At 45.3% G+C, this 18,058-nt stretch overlaps 1 protein-coding gene across 11 annotated transcripts; it reads right to left on the reverse strand.

Moving 5' to 3' along the window:
• Positions 1 to 461: 461 nt before the first annotated feature.
• Positions 462 to 17,080, reverse strand: Gm6713 (predicted gene 6713). 11 transcript variants are annotated; one of them, NR_169113.1, is made up of 11 exons: positions 15,374 to 16,986; positions 13,435 to 14,586; positions 11,558 to 12,815; positions 11,050 to 11,250; positions 10,507 to 10,839; positions 9,428 to 9,665; positions 8,338 to 8,456; positions 7,010 to 7,198; positions 6,745 to 6,901; positions 1,647 to 1,822; positions 462 to 1,445 (listed from the first exon to the last, which is right to left on the reverse strand). NR_169113.1 is itself a non-coding variant. In XM_006514364.4 (11 exons), exon 1 carries the CDS (start codon positions 16,851 to 16,853, stop codon positions 15,378 to 15,380), a length of 1,476 nt encoding a protein of 491 aa, XP_006514427.1. In that variant the 5' UTR covers positions 16,854 to 17,077; the 3' UTR covers positions 462 to 1,445; positions 1,647 to 1,822; positions 6,745 to 6,901; positions 7,010 to 7,872; positions 8,338 to 8,456; positions 9,428 to 9,665; positions 10,507 to 10,839; positions 11,050 to 11,250; positions 11,558 to 12,815; positions 13,435 to 14,586; positions 15,374 to 15,377. The 11 variants fall into 11 exon arrangements, 10 of the variants coding, with proteins under 10 accessions (XP_006514427.1, XP_030101283.1, XP_030101280.1 ...); XM_006514364.4 differs by having other exon boundaries at positions 7,010 to 7,872; positions 15,374 to 17,077; XM_030245423.1 differs by adding an exon at positions 12,857 to 13,038 and having other exon boundaries at positions 7,010 to 7,872; positions 8,338 to 9,665; positions 11,558 to 11,807; positions 15,374 to 17,077.
• Positions 17,081 to 18,058: the final 978 nt, after the last annotated feature.

The raw sequence follows: 18,058 nt of genomic DNA on the forward strand, positions 1-18,058 counted from the left end.
GTAGAGGATGGAGGGATGGCAGTATGCCCTGGAACCACCCACCACACCACCCAAGGGCCACTGTACTGCTCTGCTGCCCTGCACTGTTATTCTGTAAATGGTGACACAGAGCAAGGCAATCACAGTACTATGGGTCACAGAGGCAATGATGTGACTATGTGAGCCTACCACTTGCCATTTTCTTTAATTGCATCACTTAATTTCTAAAGTTGGAATCCCTGAATGATTCTCTGTAGGTTTCATCTAGCTGAGTGCTGGACCTATAAATTAATCTGAAAAATTCCTATATCAGACAACTTGTCTTTGAACCCATTCCACAGTGGTATCTGTACTGTTTGAGGTATGGGATTCTGAATTTCATAGGGATGAATCTTGGAAATATCAGCCCCTGAGCCTTGTTCCCTGTCATCATAGATGTAGAGGATGTCAAACAAGTTTGAAAAGGGTCAATAACCACAAAGTAGAGAAATGCACCTTTAATGTCAACAGTGGGTCCAGCCTATTTCCAGACTCTTAAATGGGTAAAAATCTTTGTTACCCTATGTGGGATAACAAAGCACATGACACAATGTCAGGACTTGCAAAGTTCTATAAAATGAGGTATGTGAGGAGGACTGTGGGTACCTGGGCACAAGATTTCTGAAACCAGTATCCACGGAGAAACAAGTTTCACAATCATAGTCCTTGTTGCAATGGCCTCAGCCACAGGCTTCTTCTGTCAAGCAGGACCTTCTTCCTCTTCTATTATTTGGAGGTAACCTCTGACCTGAGTCTGTCAGACTCTCTCTATGCTGGAATGCCTGAGGAGACTTTAATCCTTGTACTTTTCTACTGTGCATAAGTGCTTTTCAAGTGTTTCCTAAAGGTGTGACTTGTCGTTATGGTGGCCAGGGTTCTTGGCTGTAGTCCATCTTCTAAGCCCGGCCTCATCAGCTAGAACAGTCTGTTCAGTATCATGAGACTGAATATGGAGAACAAAATGAAGGAACTTGTGAGTTGAGAGAAGAATGGATTTCTTGCCGAAGATATTTTCCCAGGTCTTTCTCACCAGTCTTTGCAGCCCCCAGATGTGCTAGCACTGCACCAATGCATAATACCCCCATTGCTATACTTGTCCCTCTAGCCTGAAGTCCGAGTTTTTGCTGGAGCTCTCCTGTCAGGAGAATCAGAAGCTCTCTGAAGTGATAGCCAAGGAGACATGGAAGAACTGATGGAGACTGTGACAGGGAAGTTGTGGGAGCTCTCTTCACTATGTCAGTCAAGCTCTTTTGGAAAGAATTAACTTCTGCCATATCACCTGTACAGAGTCATCCTAGATAGCCCTTGCATAGTGACAGGGTCCTAGCACCCAGAAGGTCTGGTGTTGGTTGCCTGCTCTTCTGCACTGTTTGAACAGGTGAACAGCATGACATCTCCAGGTCTTTGTTCTCCTCCCTACAAAGGGGCTAAGAATGGAAACATCCAGTTAGGGGTATTCTCCTGGGAACATCAAAAGTCTAATCACTTGTGGTCAGACTGTGACTGGGGGGCAGATGTGAAAGAGATTCACGAACGGAGTACGTGAGTACAGAGAATGTGAAGACCCTGTGTGCTCTGAGGGGAGAGAGAGACACTACTACCCCTTCAAGGATCATATGCCCACTTACTCAGAACATCACTTGTGTTATCCATGTACAGAAGGCAAACAAAGAGACCCGCATGTAGATCCTGTAGCAACACCACCAAAAGTTTTCCCTTGGAGACTCAAAAGCTCGAGGCCTGGGACACAAATATGAACTCATGCAGGCTTGAATATGATGGCCAAAAGGTTCTTCCTCCATATCTGAAAAAAAATGTCCCAACATTACTTCTGAGGAGTACCCACTCTATTGTACACAGCCCAAAATTTATACACCAGAGATCAGATTTTAATGCAACAGTCTCCATTTCCCAGTCTCTTGGGAGCATCATGAAGCAAAGATGAGACACTACAGATATGCCGCTGTCCAGAGATGTCCTCCCAGACCGGTACCTTCGTAAACACACAAGCAGGGTCGAAAAGCCCCAAAAGCCCTTTGAAAATTTCTTAGCTCCTTTGTACAAATGGGTGTCCATGAACCACTTTGAATACTTACTTAACAGTTTAAGGGTCAAGATCATCTCATTACATTTCCAGGCACTCAAAGGTGCCTGGAATCTTCTCATCACGGACCAGCAGAGACTCATTGTTCCAATTACTGGCAGAGCAATACCATCTACCAGGATTGGCTTATAAGAGCCCACAGATGTTATTCCCATCCTAGGATATTCTATTTTCTGGGAAATGAATTCTCAGAGCTGGTTGGAAAGTTTATGGATGATGATAAATTTTGGGATGAACTCTGGAGGGATCATATGACATGGTGATACCAAAGGCAGGATCAAAATGGAGCACCGAATGGTGTAAACAGAATCTTTGAGCATCCTAACTCATCCACCAACCAATAGATTGGAACTTAAAACACACTAGACTGCATCTTTGACCATAACAAATGTGGTCCAAGTTGAAAAGCTGTGAGAACATAGTGAGGAACAAGCCACCTAAGTGTCAGGTTCCTATCCTGTGCTGCTGTCCACAGTAGAGCAGTGTGTGGGTAAAGAATGACCACTGATCCTAAGTTTCTGGGCTATTATCCACTTATCAGTGAGTACATATTGTGCGAGTTCCTTTGTGATTGGGTTACTTCACTCAGGATGATACCCTCCAGGTCCATCCATTTGCCTAGGAATTTCATAAATTCATTTTTTTAATAGCTGAGTAGTATTCCATTGTGTAAATGTACCACATTTTCTGTATCCATTCCTCTGTTGAGGGGCATCTGGGTTCTTTCCAGCTTCTGGCTATTATAAACAAGGCTGCTATGAACATAGTGGAGCATGTGTTCTTCTTACAGGTTGGGACATCTTCTGGATATATGCCCAGGAGAGGTATTGCGGGATCCTCCGGTAGTACTATGTCCAATTTTCTGAGGAACGGCCAGACTGATTTCCAGAGTGGTTGTACAAGCCTGCAATCCCACCAACAATGGAGGAGTGTTCCCCTTTCTCCACATCCTCGCCAACATCTGCTGTCACCTGAGTTTTTGATCTTAGCCATTCTGACTGGAGTGAAGTGGAATCTCAGTGTTGTTTTGATTTGCATTTCCCTGATGATTAAGGATGTTGAACATTTTTTCAGGTGTTTCTCTGCCATTCGGTATTCCTCAGGTGAGAATTCTTTGTTCAGCTCTGAGCCCCATTTTTTAATGGGGTTATTTGATTTTCTGGAGTCCACGTTCTTGAGTTCTTTATATATATTGGATATTAGTCCCCTATATAAGATACAACTTGTCAAACGCATGAAATTCAAGAAGAACGAAGACCAAAGTGTGGACACTTTACCCTTTCTTAGAAATGGGAACAAAACACCCATAGAAGGAGTTACAGAGACAAAATTTGGAACTGTGACGAAAGGATGGACCATCTAGTGACTGCCATATGCAGGGATCCATCCCATAATCAGCTTCCAAATGCTGACACCATTGCATACACTAGCAAGATTTCGCTGAAAGGACCCAGTTATAGCTCTCTCTTGTGAGACTATGCCAGGGCCTAGCAAACACAGAAGTGGATGATCACAGTCAGCTATTGGATGGGTCACACGGCCCCTAATGGAGGAGCTAGAGAAATTACCCAAGGAGTTAAAGGGAACTGCAACCCTATAGGTGGAACAACAATATGAACTAACCAGTACCCGGGAGCTCTTGTCTTTAGCTGCATATGTATCAAAAGATGGCCTAGTCGGCCATCACTGCAAAGAGAGGCCCATTGGACTTGCAAACTTTATATGCCCCAGTACAGGGGAATGCCAGGGCCAAAAAGGGGGAGTGGGTGGGTAGGGGATTGGGGGGGTGGGTATGGGGAACCTTTGGGATAGCATTGAAAATGTAAATGAGAAAAATACCTAAATTAAAAAAAAAAAAAGAATGACCACTGATTTGAGACTGTGTGCACCTGTCCTGCCTCACTCTGCTCAGGAACTCTGAACTCAAGAAAACCTGACAACTCACTCAGCCTCTATTTAGGGAAAATGCCAGCAGACCCCTCATTGCAATACCATCCAGCCTTTGTAATATCCCATATTTTGGGGCAAGGCTGACACCGCAAAGAAGGGAGCATGTTATAGTCCAAGAGCCCTCAAGAACACATGACAGAAAAGGAAGCTAAAATCCTAAAGGATGACAAGTAAACTACAAGAAAAGGATCATTCATGGCATCTAGTAGTAGCATTTGCTTTTACATGTTTGTGGGAATGCCAATGGCTATTGTAGATTTGTCCTTCAGCCCTTGGTAAACCTAAAACCTGAAGTGTAATTCTTTGGACTCTTCATGGGTAGGTGCAAGCCTGGCTTTTTGAAATGTACTATTTAGCCTCCCAAGTTTAAGCATCACACATTTGAACACATCACCAGGAATTTGATAGAATTCATCAACTTACTATGTTTCTTTTTTGACCCACCTTGTTCTCCTGTGTATGATTAACCTTGACAGTCAAACCCATAAATACAACATTGCAAGTGGTATTTCAACTCCTTCTTGCAAGTTGATTCATAATAACTGCACATGAGACAAGACAAGGGATATGGTCTGCTTAACAACCACCTTAGAAAAAAAGAGAGTCTGCCAGCTAAAAGCAGCAGGGCCATTGCTACAAACCAGAAGGAATTGTTACAAACCAGACGGAAACATCCCCAGGAAACATGGGCCAGATGCAACAGAGCAAATACTGTAAAGACAGAGCAAGTCTTGGGAAAGAGATAACTTGTGGGGTTGGAGCAGGGGTTTGGGAACATAACAGTTTGGGACAAGAGCATTGACACTTTTGTGAATACATTTTACATGCCTATTTTTAAGTTGATCTTCATGAATGTTCACTTATACCAAACAGAAGAGTAAAAGTATGCAATAACAATAATAAAAGCACATGGCTTTTCAGTGGCATCGTCCAGAGGAAATGCTAATAAGCAGGCAGATTGAATTCTTCAGAGAGACTGGGAAATCTTACAGGACACCTTAGCATTCTGTGAATCGAGAGAGCATGGCTGGTATGTGGGAAAAATGTGCAGGAAACCGTAGCCCAGTGGCTCCCTATGTTAAACTCAAAAGTGCTTAGGATTTCCAGGCAGCAGAAAGAATGAGACAGGCAATCAATGGCTCCATGTGGGACCAGAAGAAAAGGCTACCTTCTGATTGAACATGCTCATCTCTCAGCATGAGCAGTACTAAACCCAGCTCATATCTGTGGAAGAAGGAGACCACCTCCCCTCTAAAATTTAAAAAGACAAAACACTCTGTTTTGACAGTATGGGCCACACCACTTTAGAAGATTCCCAATATCATTGTTTAATGTCCCCAGAAGATATGGTGCTCACAAAGGCCAGCATAAAGTAATGGTTTCCCTCTATGTGGGTCTGAACAGCTACACCTCTCTGAGGATGCTCAAGAGAGGATCTTTCACTTCTACATTCCCTCCAACTGTCAGCTCATCATCTACACCTTAGAAAATTGACATATGGATTATGTCCTCTGAGTGTTTTGGAGGTGAGATCAGGACCAGGTCAGAAATGAATGGGGTGTGATTTGTTTGCCATTTGCTATGGGTGTAATTGGAACTTGGCTCATTTAAAAATGCCAAGGACATGAGGGAGGAGCTGTAAAGACTTACAAGGTGAAGGGATTTCCTGGTATCATTTCCTAGGTCTACTTTACAAGGAATGCATATGAAAGGAAAAAGATGTCCACATGGCTCACAGAAAAGCCTGCTGCAACAGACCTAGCTGTGTAGTGAAGTGGGCTCATTCTAAAGCTGTCAGGACACTGGATATGGCCAACATCTGCCCATTTTCCACAATACCAAAGCCTGCTGACAGGTCTAAATGTGCAGTAAGGCAGGTTTAGTATAGAACTCCTAGGACACTGGGCATGACTACCATCTTCCCATGTTACACAAAGGGAGAGGTGTAAGAGTTGGCTGACATCCAGATTGTGGGATAAGTTGATGGCTGTGAGAATGACTGGAATGGGTGTGTCTGAGGGGAAGACTGTTTTACAAAGAAAGCCAGGAGGAAAGAGAAATGCTGGGTCTGTGGCCTGTCAAGCAGGGCTTCAAATATGGCTTTTCCTGTGAGCCTTGCTGGGTTTCTGTGTTCTCAGGGCCATTGTCCTCAGGAGAGACCTTCCTCAGCGTGGTTTCCCCTTTCTCACAAGGACACAGTGTATATTTATCTCGGTCATGATTAGATATGGGTACTTTTACCAAAACACTAAATACCCTGTCCTTCCATATATCGAAAATTTACATGCATTGGGTTGTCATTCTAGCAAGAGTATCTAACTCATACCTGGATGGCATTGGATAAAGATGTACCTGGAACATCCCTCACAACAGCTGCAGCAAGTGTGGTAGGACTAGTCATATGCAACCACGTTTCCAACATCACTTGCTTTAAGACGTGATTCAAGCAAAGCCTCTGCTCTAGGTGCAGAGACATGAGACTGATTGGGAGTTTCCTATGACATGAAATAGAAATTTCCCCATGCTTCTCCCTGAGGACAGAACCCAGCACGTCAGCTATGCATGGTATGAGCTGCAGGACTGAGCTCTACTTTGTGCCCTCTCCTCTCATAGCTTTTGGAATCCCAGTGTCTTAGCATCAAAAGCTAAATTATCTAAAGTGATCATCTTACCTTCATGTAAAAGATGTGGTCCAGGGTGAATTTCAGTTCTGTCTCTAAGGGGAGACTAAGGAAAGACCATGAAGACAATCTGAATATTGAATTTGAAGTGAACCTCTCAGTGTCTCTTGTCAGCAGTCATGCCAACTGCAGCACCTTTTATCATCCTCTGGAACATAGCAGTATGCAGATTTGTTAGCATTCCCTAGAAGGCAGAATTGGAAGCATTAAGGTGGTAGACCTCGGAACCATTTCCCGTTGTGGACTCTCTGTCTACCTGGTTTTCATCACAGCAAAGGCTTTTGGTTATGTACAGCAGATGAAGATTCCACTGAAAAGTCAAGTTTTTCCCAGAACATCAGTGGTCTTGCTCAGACTCTCTGATAAAATCCAGAGCTTGACCTTCATTCCTTTGACACTTAGTCCAACCTCCTCACTGAGTTCAGGATACTGGAACAGGCATGACCTTTGGAGAGATGTGGTATATTTAATGTTGAATGTGGAGACAGAAGTTAGAAGACCCAATATGGGTCAAGATCATGCAAGAAACGCCCACCCCTTGATTTCTGGACTTCCAGCTACTACCGAAGTAGTTGTTGACACTGACAAGAAAAGACTGCAAAAGGTCCAAACCCAGAATAAACGAAGAAGGTTGGACTGTTGAGCTTTGAGTTCCCAGGCTCAGGAACCACACTGGGGCAGGTCATGCTCTGAGTTTTAAGTTCTCTCTCACCACTGAGTCAAGATTAGTGTTACAAGAAGACTATCATGTGTAAGGGCTCTGGTTACCCTGATGTGGCCTTGCCAATCCTAAAGTGATACAAACGTACTGTCATAGCCATACAAAGTTCTGGCAAAATAAAGGTAGACAGAAATAACAGGGGCAAATAAAGTAGGATGCTAAGATTCAATACTACTTGACATTAGAGAACTAAGTTGAGAGATTGAGGATTCCCCAAATCAACAACCAAGAAAATTCTGAAGGACAGAGAAGATTCCATTGTCCTGACTGTCATCCATGGAAGGAGAACAGCACATTCATGGTCCATGGCCGAGGTTTCTACTCCTCAGTCCAGTCAGGTACTTCTCCAGCATGGACTGGCACAGCCTCAGATCATTCATGTTCTTCCACCTATAAAACTTTCCCAAGAATATTAAATAGAGTTAAATATCTGGGTCCTTTAAGGGTTTGAGAAATGCCTCAATAGAGTTATCCTCTGACATCCACAGGCTAACCACAAAATATATATGCCAAAACACACACACACACACACACACACACACACACACACAGAGAGAGAGAGAGAGAGAGAGAGAGAGAGAGAGAGAGAGAGAGAAACACAGACAGAGACAGACAGGGAGAGAGAAGCTGAGAGGCAGAGAGGAAGAGAGATAGAGTCAGAAACAAATGCAGAGACAGAGACAAAGCTGGAGTAACAGAGAGATACAGAAACAGAGAAGCAGAAGAGACAGACAGAGGAGACAGCAAGTAGGTCATAAGTGAGAACATTTGTAACTAATTTAAAATGCTTTCCAAGGTTACATGCTCTCAATGCCCATACCATCTCTATAAATTAGGGTAAGGTCTGTAAGCATTATACATACCTAGTAGCACTGAATTGGACCTACTCAAAGAAGCACAGGCTAGCAGAGGAAAATGGCCTGAATGTCTGACCAGTTGCTAACCTCCCTTGGAGGGAAGGACTCCACTCCTGTAAAAGGACCTAGCAGAGGAAATAGAAAAATAGATCAACCTGAAGGCAAAGATGTCTGCTTCGAAATCTTAATCCCTGTGTAGAAAGCATTAGTCAAGGACACAGTAGAGACATCCCAGTGATGAGCTGATGGCTGAGTGAAAACAGTGTCAGGTATAATGTAGGGAGAAGCTGAGAGGGCCAGGTAGGACACACCACAAGATGTCAGGTTTGAGCCTGGGTAAAATGAGAAGCTGAAACCTCTAGTCACGAATCTGACAATTTTCAATGTTGGGAGATATGGTCGCCACTGGGAGCAATTCATGCCCTTTAATTAGTAATCTTAAGTAGTGCAGGAGAAGTGACCTGGAGGGAGTCTTCACAGAGGAATGCTCTAGATGAAGTTCCCTGTGAGACTGTCTATAGAGGATCAAGTTCATTATCTTAATTGACATGGGAAGACACAACAATTTGGGCAGTGCCATTCCTTAGGCTTGGGTACCAGGCTGCACAATAGCACAGAGCTTTAGATGAGCACATGCAAGCATATGACATGGGCGTCCCCTTTGCAGATATGCCTTGGCTTCACTGTGGTAATGCAATATAACAATATAATTCCAGTATATGACTGGAAGTGTCCAGTCACTGTGATGGAAATGAAGCTAAAAGGTTTTGCTTCAGAGTATCACAAGGACTCTAAAACAACCCAGGGACAACAGTGGAATATATCTGGTGGTTCCCTTCATCAGTAAACGTTATCAAACTGTGGCTCCCATGTCACGCTCGGTGAGGCACCCTGCCTCCCTCCCTCTGAATGTCTCATCTCCAGTCATAATCTAAATATTGCCTTCAGGGTGTTCTTATAAGGGTTAGGGGTTAGAGGGAGCAAGGAAGGAAGGTGCTCTGTAACGGCTGGATACTCGGATTTCTCATATTTAAGGAATAGCCAGTGATATCAACCACTAGCACTTCTGCACACGGCCCTTTTCCCAAGCCCTTACCTGCAGAGGAATTCTAGGTTCACACAGTGATGTGAACGACCTATATCTCACTTGATGGTGGCATCCAGGGAAGGAAAAGGCCCACACTGTGTTTACCAGACCTCCATACTACAGATGCTTGTGATGATGCAGCTGAGGTTGCTTGACTAATTGGTAGTGGCCTTCTCTCTGGCAGCCCTCTTTGGTTGTCCTTCCAGGTAGCCACATTCAGCAACTTCTTGTGGGAAAGCACCAGGATCTTCAAGGGAGAAGTGAGAGGATGGAATATCATGGGATGAGAAGGACAGAGTCCATAGTACCTGGGCCATTATCCAGCCCATAGCTTCCTGACATCCTGACATTGTACCGAGACTCTGGATAGAAGATGGTGAATAGACCAGAGCATGAGCTCCCCAGGAAGAGAGGCTTGGGCGTCAAATTCCCAGAAGGAGATGACAGCAGAGAGTGTACAGATGGTAGAACATTACAGGATAGTCCATGAGCTAGACAAGAAGGTTAATATGAGTGAAACGCCATTCAGAAAAGACCTAGCAACTGAAGATGGAAGCAGAGAAAAGTGTCTTTCTAAGCTGATGGATGACTGATCATACTGTTTAATGTGCTGAGAGAAACAGAGCTAACCACATCCAGTGGCCCCATCTTGTGCTGCCTCTAGGCATTATAGAAGTTTAGCTATTATATGCAAGGTGTTAGTCAGGCTCCTGTTATATATATATATATAAAATAAACAACTTCTATGGAAATGAAGCTGCACCCCAGAAGTCAATCAGAGTAGGAGAACTTTCCTGAAGTGGGAGGGCAGGTCTGCAAACTGACCAGTGAGTGTCAGAGTGTTCAGGGAAATCATTCATACCACAAGATGTTCAACGAATGAAGAAAAAGAGGCCCTCACAGAAGATCCTGAAGAGTCTCTGTGTGGGACATGGCAGCCAAGGATCCCTCAGCCCTGTCAGCACTTCAGGGCTCTATTCATCAAGAACTACTACTAATTTTGGGCTGGGATTGAAGGAAGTTTGCGAAGTGCAATGAGATCAAGCACACAGTAATAAAGCCACATGGGACCTCTCCATCTTCCTCACCTGGTCTTTCCATTCAAGTGTACACACTGTCCTTTCTGAGACAGAATGTTCCAGGTTGGAGGTTGGAAGCTTATATTTTCAATGCTGAATTAGGTTTTTGGATCATAAGGAGCATTAGCCACAAGTACAGTTCAGAGTCAGAGTTCAAGAAGTTGTGCCTTCACTGAGAGAGCAGGTCCAGACTCTCAGTTCAGACTACACTCAGCAGCTCCAAACAGGAAAGGACTTTAGGACACAGCATCGCGATTTTGGCTCTAGCCTGTGTTGATTCTATCAGGACTCCTCATGACCTTCGACTGCTTTTCTGAAGTTCAGAATCATAGCTAGAGACATCTAAAGAGAAAATAGTGACAGGAGGTCAGAGCACAGACAATATAGATTGCCTCCTCCTACCTGTATATCTCAGTGTCGTATTTTCAGAGTTATGAAAAATCCTGGACAGTAAGAGGAGTGTCTTCATGAGAGAGAAAGGAGACTAAAGTGCTGCGGGACAACCTAGGTCTAAGATTACCTCTGGTGACAGTTTTTATCTGCACTCCTTACCTGCTTAGAAACTCAACATGCATATGTGAAGAATGGTGGATCTACATGCAGGAGCATGGCCTCTTGTTTCTGGGATTGCTACATTGTCCAGCCATCAGGATAGCCTCTTCATCTTCTGACTTTCCCATCACCAGCACAAGGGGAGCGTAGAGTTCAGGCTTTTGGCATGTTGCATCACCTAACACTCTGAGGGCTTTTGATCTGAGTGGAGAACACCATTTCACCAAGAGATCAGTTACAATAAATTTCCTTTAGGGTGTCCATAGAAATCTATCACAGATACTCATCAGGTCCAGTCATTCATGATGGCTGCCAGTCACATTGCTGCTCTCATGGGCCTCTGTGTCAGGCCTTCTTTCTCTACATGCTTAGCCCAGCAGACAGTTAAGACCAACAACACTTGTTCTTAAATGTATGCTTAGGGACAGTGTTTGCCAACAACCTGTACTAGGATGGGAACTACCAGTTTTATTACTGCTTGTTTTTACCTGTTTTGAAGTGGACTTACCTCACCACTTTCGTCTTCCTGGATGTCCTGGACTGTGTCAGTGTGTTAGCTCCTTGGGCACAGGTTGTCCATGACATTAATGATCCTGGGATCTAGCACCTAGCTAGAGCCTTGCACATCTCTGTGCCTATAGAATGGCATCTGAGAAAAGGTCAGATAATACCACTTCACATAGACAGTCTAGAAGCTGGGGTCACATCTCAGAGCCAATCTTCACCCTTCCTCCTTGTGGGTAAAAATGAAGTCAGGCCTGTGAAGGGAAGAATGGCTTCCATGATGCAAGAGGAAGACTGGAGCAGGCACTGTCCAGGAAATGAGGAACAGGCTGCATCCCAAGAGCTGGGAGACCAGCTCTCTCATACATCCCACACATAGAACACAATCCCTAGAAAATGCAGTGGCAGTGGTCAGGGGACACCCACTGACTGATCTGTAGAGGCCCTCCTCTAGGCTCTTTAGTCTCAAGACTGAGCAGCAAGAACGAGGGAGATTAAGGGAGACGTTGCTGTCGTTTGGTGACAGGGCTGTCACTAGGAAGACTCCAGCATAGAATGAAGATCTGAAGAGAGGAGAAGGGGTTGCACCATAAAGCTTCCAGATGCATCTGAGCCTCACATCACTTTTGCATGACGCCTCCCACTGTCACAGTCCTCCTCTCATTACTGTCTCCTCAGTGACAGTAGCACCTTGTATGGCCTGGTCTCCTATATGGAGACAGAGAAATCGTCACATGAGCTTAAAAGGCATAATATTCTTGTCAGAGGATAGTCTACTGGGACATGGGCTTCTCAGCAGCTGGCGACAACACTGCAGCTTGAAGTGAAAGGGACCACGTCCATCCACACTGTTCATGTCCAGCTTCACTCATACAAGCATTGGATTTCTCAGTAACCTCCCTTGGCCTTGGACTCCACATCATGACACTGTGTCTTCTGTATCTACTGGGCCACTCCTCATGTGTCTTCTGGCCCTAATGAAGACACATTTCATTCTCGAGACCCCAGACTCTATCCAAGGTCCTGCACGTCTCCCACACTGAACTCCCCCATAGCTTGATTCTGGACAGCATTCATGGAGAGGCCTCAAAAATCTCTGTCCACGCTCTGTGTTTGAGCACTGGAAGCTCAGTTAGACTGGATCAGAGTTGCAAACATCTCTGGTCTTCTCTCGCCTCACCGTTGGAGAGTACTGGAACACTGGATTAGCAGAGAGTTCAGGCAGGTTGAGAAATCTGCAGGGACTTAAGTGCTCAAGCCTCCTGAGAAGACAAAGGCAACAGGGAGGAGGGGACCTCCTTACCTCTCCTGTCTGCAGGAATTTGGAACACTACGAGCTGCCCTGGAGCGACCTGCACTGATGAAGGTTACATTTGGATATAGGAGAAGGTGAGCCTCATGCCTCCTGATGGTGTTACAGGTCACCAGAACAGCTGTCACCATATGCATCGTTACTTTTGGCCTCTGGTGTTCTGGAAGTGTATTCTGCTTTCAGGAAAGATTCTGTTACTTGCAGACAAAAGGTTTCACAGTCATTCAGGCCTTACAGGTTCCCTGTCAAACTGGGTTACCTTCAAGAGGTCAGTATATATGCATGCCATGGGTGTCTCTCTCCCTTCTAAAAATCTCCTCTCAGGAAGGATGCTGGTACTGGCAGACAAAATGTTTCACAGTGGTTCAAGCTTCCCTCCCAAACTGCATGCTTTTCAATGCTCAGAATATAGACCCAGTCTGTACCCACCCCAACCCCTTTCCTGAAGGAAAAAGCCTATGCATGCTATTATTCTTATTTGGGCCCTGATGCCCAGGGAGACAAGACCATTTCATTCCCTGGGCACCTGCACAGAGTGAGCGCTCTTTCAGTGCACTCCAGGAACTTACCACTCTCCCCGTCTGGTCAGAAGCATCCACCATCCAAAGCCTGTGGTTTCCTGGGTGTTGGTGTGGACACGGTTCCAGAAACAACACTGAGCTCTCACACTGAAGTGTAGAGCCTGAGCTTCATCGTCATCACTAGAGGGTGACTCAATCATTATTATTTTGGCATCCAGCATCCTACTCTCATAGTCCTCTTCTCCTTCTTGTCCCCATAGTGACTATAGCACAATGTTGGGGCAGGCTGGGTGTGTTCATGTGGAGACAGCGGAATGTTCACATCATTGTCAAGGGCAGAATGCATTGCCTTTGACAGGATAGTCTATTGCCTCGAGTGTTTCTTTCAGTAGATATGGACAGTACAGGCGCTCAGGCCATCCTGCAGCTGGGACAGGATCTTCCAGAGATGGTCCACCCAGAGTGTCCATACAGAGACGTGAGGACAGAGAGGTCCAAATCCTCTTTTCACATGTGTTCCCTGAATTGTGGAACAAGATTCAGTTCTGAGATGGGCAGGAAAAGTTTTCTTGATAGGAGACAAAATGAATGGGGTAAGGAACTGAAACAAGGACCAGCTTATGTGTCCTAAAAAAATGCCTGTTATTTGGTCTTGGGGTACAGGGGCTGAAGGCATCGGCCTGCTTTGGGTGGCTACAAAAGAGGCCCTATTATTGTGAATGGAGTCTCTGTGCAGAATCCTGTATCATTGTGTACACACCTCAACAGTTGGTTGGCTACTGTTTTAATGGTTGGGCATGCAGTACAAGTGTGGCACTCCAGCCTCTCCTTTGTCTAGAGATGCTAGTGTCCATTTTAGGCAGATGCTCCACACTGATACAGCAGCCACAGGGTCAGGCCCTGGTTGTCCTTCTGAATGGCAGGGAAACTTTTGAGGTGGCCCATTAGAGCCTTGAAATTGATCCTCTGCCAGGCACCAGATCCTCACATGAGATTCCATCTGGACATGAGATTCCCTCTGTACAACAGTCTCACATCGGTAGGATAATTTTACTTTGTGTTTCTAGTTTAGGGTTGTTATTTTGAAAGGTGATCCGCAGCAACAATGAACCACTGCCTTCATTGTCAGGGATCCACGACTTTCCTGGCCTTGCAAGCACGAGCTTCGGTAGTGCAGCGCTGTCATCTGCAGAGGAGAAGCTGAAGGAGGGAAAAGACATTAGATGTGAGGCGGACTTAAACCCACGCACCATGGGCAATGACAGGCTCATCCTCTCTGAGAACTTCCTACTGCATGAGAGCTCCCTTGGGGAATGACAACTAGGGTCAGAACCAAAGGGCACCGGAGGGAAGGACACTGGAGCAAGTGCAGAGATGGGAGGAGTTATGGACCCTATCCACAAGCCCAGCATGATGCTGTCTGCCAAGACTCTCAATATCATAGTCGAGAGATTTTGGAGACACTGCAACCATCTCCCGTGTAAGGGGCATTCAGGATACACAGGAACTGGGTATCCAGATCTGCTTCCACATGGAGGTATCCAAGCAGCAATGTCAGACTTAACAGGGCTCAGCATACTCTGCCTGTCCAATTGAATTGTAGGGAGACATAGAGGTGGCCAATTTGTATTTGACCGTGGTCACACTTTTAGGCACTAGGTCCCCAAGCAGAGTCTCTTATCTGCATATGTTCAGCATGGATGACAGCTCTACATGTCCCCTTTCACCCTGGCTGTTCCCACAGTCGCTTGCTGATTACTGCTAGTTCAGTTGCATCAGATATGACCTAGGCTTTATCTAACTAGATTCCTTCCTCAGATGGTAAGTCAAGGAGCAGAGTTTAATCCTGCTGGAGTAGATATACACCTGAGCATCGCAAGAGACCCCAGATATATGCACCTTTTGGATTTTTTCCAATGAGAAGACATGAATAAAGACAGAGACTCTAAAATTCAGAGCTGAGATGTACCCTCCCATACTTGCCTACCCTTTCACCGGGTTCTGCTTCCGACCTCTTTCAGGGGAGCCACTTTCTTGGAGGATCTACGCTGGGTGTTTGTCTCTGGAGCCCGGGAGATGCAACAAAGCCTTGAGAGGCAATTCCTGAGTCGATTGAGCAGTCTTCTGAAGAACCCAATCTTCAGAGTGGGAGATGATGTTTCCATGGTAACGTCTTCAGCAGGTGGCAGGTATGTGTCATCTTCCAAAAGGGTGTTGGAGATCCATGGGGCAACCACAGCTCCGGTATAGATGGCACAGCTAGGAGTGGTGCTCTTCTTCTCAGGAAAATAAAGAGCAATGGGAGGCATGGAGTCACTCCTGGCCAACTTGTGTCCTGATCGTGTCAGGGCAGGAGGCCCCTGCTGTCCTGAGGGCCAGATGTGGACGAGGCCAAAGTTGGGTTCACTGGCCCTTCTTTTTTGGGGAAGACCGGAGGTATGTGCTGGTGATGGGGGTGGCGCAGGGCACAGATCCGCAGGTTTGGGAGAAGGGGTAGGGGTATACTCAATCCCTTTGCCTACCTGCTCTTTTAAAAGCAAATATGTCCCCATGTTCTCATCAAACTTTTTCTTCTGCAGGGATTCTAAGATCTTATTGGCATCAAACCCCATGCCACAGAGCATCTCTATGATGGTGTAATCTGGGAAGCTATCAGTCCGAACAGTTACATCACATTTTCTGACCCACGGATGTTTCTCAATGTCTTCAATGGAGGGCCTCTTCTCAGGGGGAACTGTGAGGATCTGGTGTATGAGATTTTCCAGTTTAACAGACATGTAAGGTGGAATACGATAGGTCCCTGTGGTAAGCCTTTTTTCGAACTCTATCAAGGTTCTTCCTGCAAAGGGGTGGTCCCCAGTGGTGATAAAGAATAGTAGCACACCAAGACTCCATACATCTGTCTTCCTGCTGTCGTATGGCTCCCCTAGCAGTATCTCTGGCGCCCAAAATCTCCTGGTCCCACATTTCCGGCTCAGTAATCTTCCAGGGCTACACTTTATGGCCAGGCCAAAGTCTGTCAGCTTTACATTTCTTTCTTCATCGAGGAGCACATTCTGTGGTTTAATGTCTCGATGGACAATATTAAGGTTGTGGCAATATTTCAGAGAGGCCACTAATTGTCCGAATATATGTTTTGCCTCTTCCTCCTGCAGTGGGCCATGCTCTTGTATTAAATCAAATAAGTTCCCTCCCGATGCGTACTCCAGTACGAAGTTGACGTGGCTTGATGTTATTAGGACCTGGAAGAGGCAGATGATATTGGGATGTTTTAGTGTCGCCAGTATTTCTCGTTCGGTCTGGATAACTTTGAGGGTCTCCTTGCTGATCTCTACCATTTTTATGGCCACCAGGGCCTCAGTTTTCAGGTGTGAGGCCAATACCACTGTGCCAAATGTACCCTCGCCAAGATAGAAAAGGACCCTATACTGACTTCCCAATCTCTTCTTTTTGGAGTTGCTGGCCATGAGGCTGACTTTTCCCTGTGCTCTGGTACACACAAGTTGTGAGGTTCAACAATCGGCAATCCACAAGCTAGACAGCTACGAAGTAGTCCCACAGGTCACCAAAAGTAGCTCCCTGCTCTGTATGGACAAATACAACAGGCCGGTCCACAGTCTTATACAGAGGATACTCATTCTTCCATCACAGAGGTTCTCTGTGAGGTCAGAGCAAAAACTGCACCAAGCAGAGAAGGTTATAACCCTTAGTGGCTGTCCTCACTCTGGGCCAGAGGGACTTTTCCATTCTCATGAAAATGAGACTAGCCTCTCTCAACTTCCTCTTCAGCAGATCAGAGACAGATATTTACTTCTTTAGCAATTACAGGCAGCAGAGTGCAGTGGTGGCCTCTGTAGCTGGATGCTGAGTATGTCAAACCAACCATTGGGGCTTTCAAGGATGACGTGCATTTTGGACAAGTGTTCTGAGAGAGAGGCTACGTCATCACAAAATGTAACTGGGAGGTTTTCCACCCAGCCACGTTGATAACAGAATAGACTCTGAGGCTTAATTCCTCACAAAGAAATACCTAGGCCATAAGCTTTGACCAGTTCCCCAGCTGGCCTGTAAGTGATACAACCTCTTGATTCTAGTCTGTGTCTGCCGCATGGATGGTTATCTCTCCTGAAATTCATGTTTCTGCCTTCCTCAGAGTTCAAGGTCATTCTGCATGTCTTCACTGTTTCTCAGAGTCCTATTTGTCTCTGCCTGATGTCCCACTTTGTATTTCCTGCCTTGCTTAATTGTCCATCAGATTTTAATGACAAGTGATGCCTCTACACAGGATTAAAGAGATTCTCTTTATATATTCCCCTCCACAGTCCAAATACACACCCATCTGTAACATTAGTAAACTACAATCCAGAGGAACAACTATGAAAACCAGCAGATAAGAATTACATTCACAGTGTCCATTCTATCTGCACTTGGCCACCTTGGGGAAAAGTACTCTACAATCAGAACTATCTTGGTGATGGAGTTTGAGTTTCTATACAGAAATCATTTTCTATCAAACTATCCATTTATAAAGCTAAGAATATCTTAGACCTTATGACATTTTCTCACACAAGTTAAGCTGAAATGTGAGACTATAACTACCCAATCTTCAATCTTTTCAGGGACATGAGGAGTTAGAAGGCCTGAGTATCCTAAAAATACAACACAAGCAACT

The sequence above is a fragment of the Mus musculus genome, chromosome 10 (assembly GCF_000001635.26).
Source record: "Mus musculus strain C57BL/6J chromosome 10, GRCm38.p6 C57BL/6J".
NCBI classification, from domain to species: domain Eukaryota; kingdom Metazoa; phylum Chordata; class Mammalia; order Rodentia; family Muridae; genus Mus; species Mus musculus.